The sequence below is a fragment of the Austrofundulus limnaeus genome, unplaced genomic scaffold (genome assembly GCF_001266775.1).
Source record: "Austrofundulus limnaeus strain Quisiro unplaced genomic scaffold, Austrofundulus_limnaeus-1.0 Scaffold945, whole genome shotgun sequence".
NCBI classification, from domain to species: Eukaryota; Metazoa; Chordata; class Actinopteri; order Cyprinodontiformes; family Rivulidae; genus Austrofundulus; species Austrofundulus limnaeus.
In genome coordinates, this window is record NW_013953347.1 from 48,137 (window position 1) to 51,045 (window position 2,909).

A 2,909-nucleotide genomic window follows, 5' to 3' on the forward strand; every position below is an offset into this window, starting at 1 on the left:
ATATTTATACTGTAAGACAGATATTTATACTGTAAGACAGATATATATACTGTAAGACAGATATTTATACTGTAAGAGATATATGCTGTAAGACAGATATATATACTGTAAGACAGATATTTATACTGTAAGAGATACATGATGTAAGACAGATATATATGCTGTAAAACCGATATATGATGTAAGACAGCAGATCATTAATCTTAACTCTAATAAATCTGTTGTTTAATCTGACAACCAGGTGGTCACAGACCACACGTCATCACTTCAGGTAGATCTCAAGTGTAAACAGCCCTAAACCAACCGACTGCTACAGCATGAAGAGAAGTCCAACACCTGCTGCGCGTTCTCAGCAGAAACCAGTCCGTGTGACTGGTTTCAGAGAAATGCATCTGGTTTCTGAACAACTCTCCCTCTTCTGTGGCTGGAAGCATCTGGATATTTGTTTGACGTGTTAATTAGACACGTTTAACCTGAGCACCAACAGGCTGCAGAACTCTGTGACCTGCACAGGTCACAGGTTAGTGCACCTGAACTCACGGMTCAACTTTACTCACGGTTGTCATCCTGGGTTTTAGGCGTCGTGTCCATCAGCTGTGAGGTYACAGCAGCTCCATTCTGCTGAGTCCCCGAGGCTGGAGCCATGTTCCACTCGTTACTGCCCTGAAGACAGGAAAATACGCTCACAGATCAGGTCGACACACAAAACCTTCAGGTTCAGCTTCAAGAAGAGCACCGRTTACCTCTTTTACAAACACCAAAAAACAGTGGTGGGCAGCGCTAATTCAAATTTTAGTTGTGCAATTTCTAAAGCGCTAGTCAACTTATTTAGGTCTTAGCAAAAGCTAATTTTAAAGCACAACTTTATCTGTGTTTACCAGAAAACATTCAGGTAAGTAACAAGTCAGTGCTTTACTACCTCTACTGGTAAGATCATTTTCTTTGACAGATTGGAACATGTTGGCGCAGAATGGGGAGGTGATTTGTTGAAACAGACTTTTAAATCATGGTTGTAAAACACAAATATTTGTGGATTGCGAGTTCTGCTGCTTCTTGGTAATTTTCTTATGTATATGTCTTATTGTATATTTATTTATTTATTTATTTATTTAATATTTATTGTTGCGGTGTCCCTCAGAGAGGAGGTACAAACTGCACAGCTGAGTGTGGTTCTGCAGATCAGAACTGCAGGTGGATTGTCACCCATTGAAAAAATTGTAACTGCTTCCTGCCACGCAAAGAATTGTGGGAACTCTACTAAATAAAAACTGTCACCTAGAAGAGTCAGAAGTCAGAGTACAAAGCTCTGTGAACACAATGCTGCTTCAGTTTTACTGAATTATGTGGCTACTAAACGTAGTAGTTTAAACGGCTCTATTTGTACTTTAGACAAAAYTGACGTTTGAATGTGAAACATTATTTGCAATTAGCGCTACTCAATTCTAAATTTAGAAAGCGAAAATCTGCACATCATTTGAAGAAACTAGTAAAACCCCCTAAAGCATAAAGGAGAAATTTAGGTCCACGGTTATGGTATTCGAGCTTTAGGGGACTGGTGCCCACCACTGCCAAAATATCTCTACAAAAACATCTAAAGAAACAAAAAGCTGTGACGCTGATTTAATATTAATGAATAAAACACCTGACTGACAACATCACACAGTTGTGTACTCACAATAGTTTCCTGTCATTTAATAAGCAGTCTGATGTGAAAACAAACCTGTGTCTGTTCTGTGAAAAAGTCCTCCTCCTCCTCCTTCYTCTCAGGAGCAGCAGGAGTTCCTCCTGCAGACGAGTCGATGTGCAGCTRCAGGAAAACAGGAGTTTTAGATGAAATTATTTCATTTCTCATCACCTGAGTGTTAATGATACATCATGTCCACCCTGCACTCTGGACCTGCAGACAGAAACTTATCACCTGAAAACATAGTGAACCATAGCTCTGCCGTAGATTTAACACGATGTAACACAGCTGATCAGGTTTTTAGAATTTCTGCTTTACTCTTGTGCTGCATTTATTTATAAATCCTTATAAAACCATCTCCRCTCTCTCCAAACTCACGTCTGTTCCATATTTAGACAAAGCTGCGTTGGCCAGCTGCCGGATCTTCTCCCTGTACATCTGGGCTGCACGGCTGTTGTACTTGGCGTTGGTGTCTTTCGTGGAGCAGCCGTGCTGACGGAAGAAGGCCGTCTTCAGACAGAGACACGCGTCAGAAACAGGTCATCCAACCACAAACCCAACGGATCACAGCCAACCACCAGGTTCAAACTCACCGCGTTGGCGTTGCCTCCGACCTGCATGCATCTCAGCTGAAACCAGTTCCAGTTGGAGTCTAACTCAGTGGAGCTGCAGGGAAGAAACACAAAGCATTCACACTACTGAACAAACACAGGGTTTGGTACTTCCCAGCTGACGCCTCGGATCATCAGGAGGTACCGGATGAAGCTGAGGTGCACTCCCAGAGAGCGGTGGATGCCAGAGCAGTCGATGCAGAGGAACACGCCGTACGAGATGCTCGCCCAGCTGGGGTTCTTCGCAGCACAGTCGAAGCAGACCTGATGAAACATGACGAGTGTGCTGAGACATCCTGATGAACGGCTTCAGGTTCAAACTAAATCTGACAGCTTAAAGCTGCTGCCGTTATCTGCCAGAGTCAGCTTCATTATGTTCATGAGGGTTCGACAAATCCTACTGCCCGGGGCAGGTAAAGCCCATATTCAGGCAGGTAAACAATTTATTTATTTTTTTAATAGGGCCATTTATTCAAAATATTCTGAAAATAAATGAAGAAATATAGCTTTAAAAATAGTTTTAAAACACGTATAGAAAGAATAAATCCTCAAAATTTTCCCCTCCCGCTGTAGAAAAGTTACGTCTTGCCATTGTGTCGCAGGATCATTTCCTC

The 2,909-nt window shown here is 42.1% G+C and overlaps 1 protein-coding gene across 1 annotated transcript in view; it reads right to left on the minus strand.

Annotated features, from left to right (window-relative positions):
* arfgap2 (ADP-ribosylation factor GTPase activating protein 2) overlaps positions 1-2,559 on the minus strand; it is a gene marked incomplete at its 5' end in the record, with an annotated part of 13,525 nt that extends 10,966 nt beyond the window's left edge. The window contains 5 exon segments of the mRNA XM_014029722.1: positions 558-663; positions 1,721-1,807; positions 2,063-2,194; positions 2,278-2,350; positions 2,441-2,559. Coding sequence (XP_013885176.1) covers positions 558-663; positions 1,721-1,807; positions 2,063-2,194; positions 2,278-2,350; positions 2,441-2,559 — 517 coding nt within the window.
* Positions 2,560-2,909: the final 350 nt, after the last annotated feature.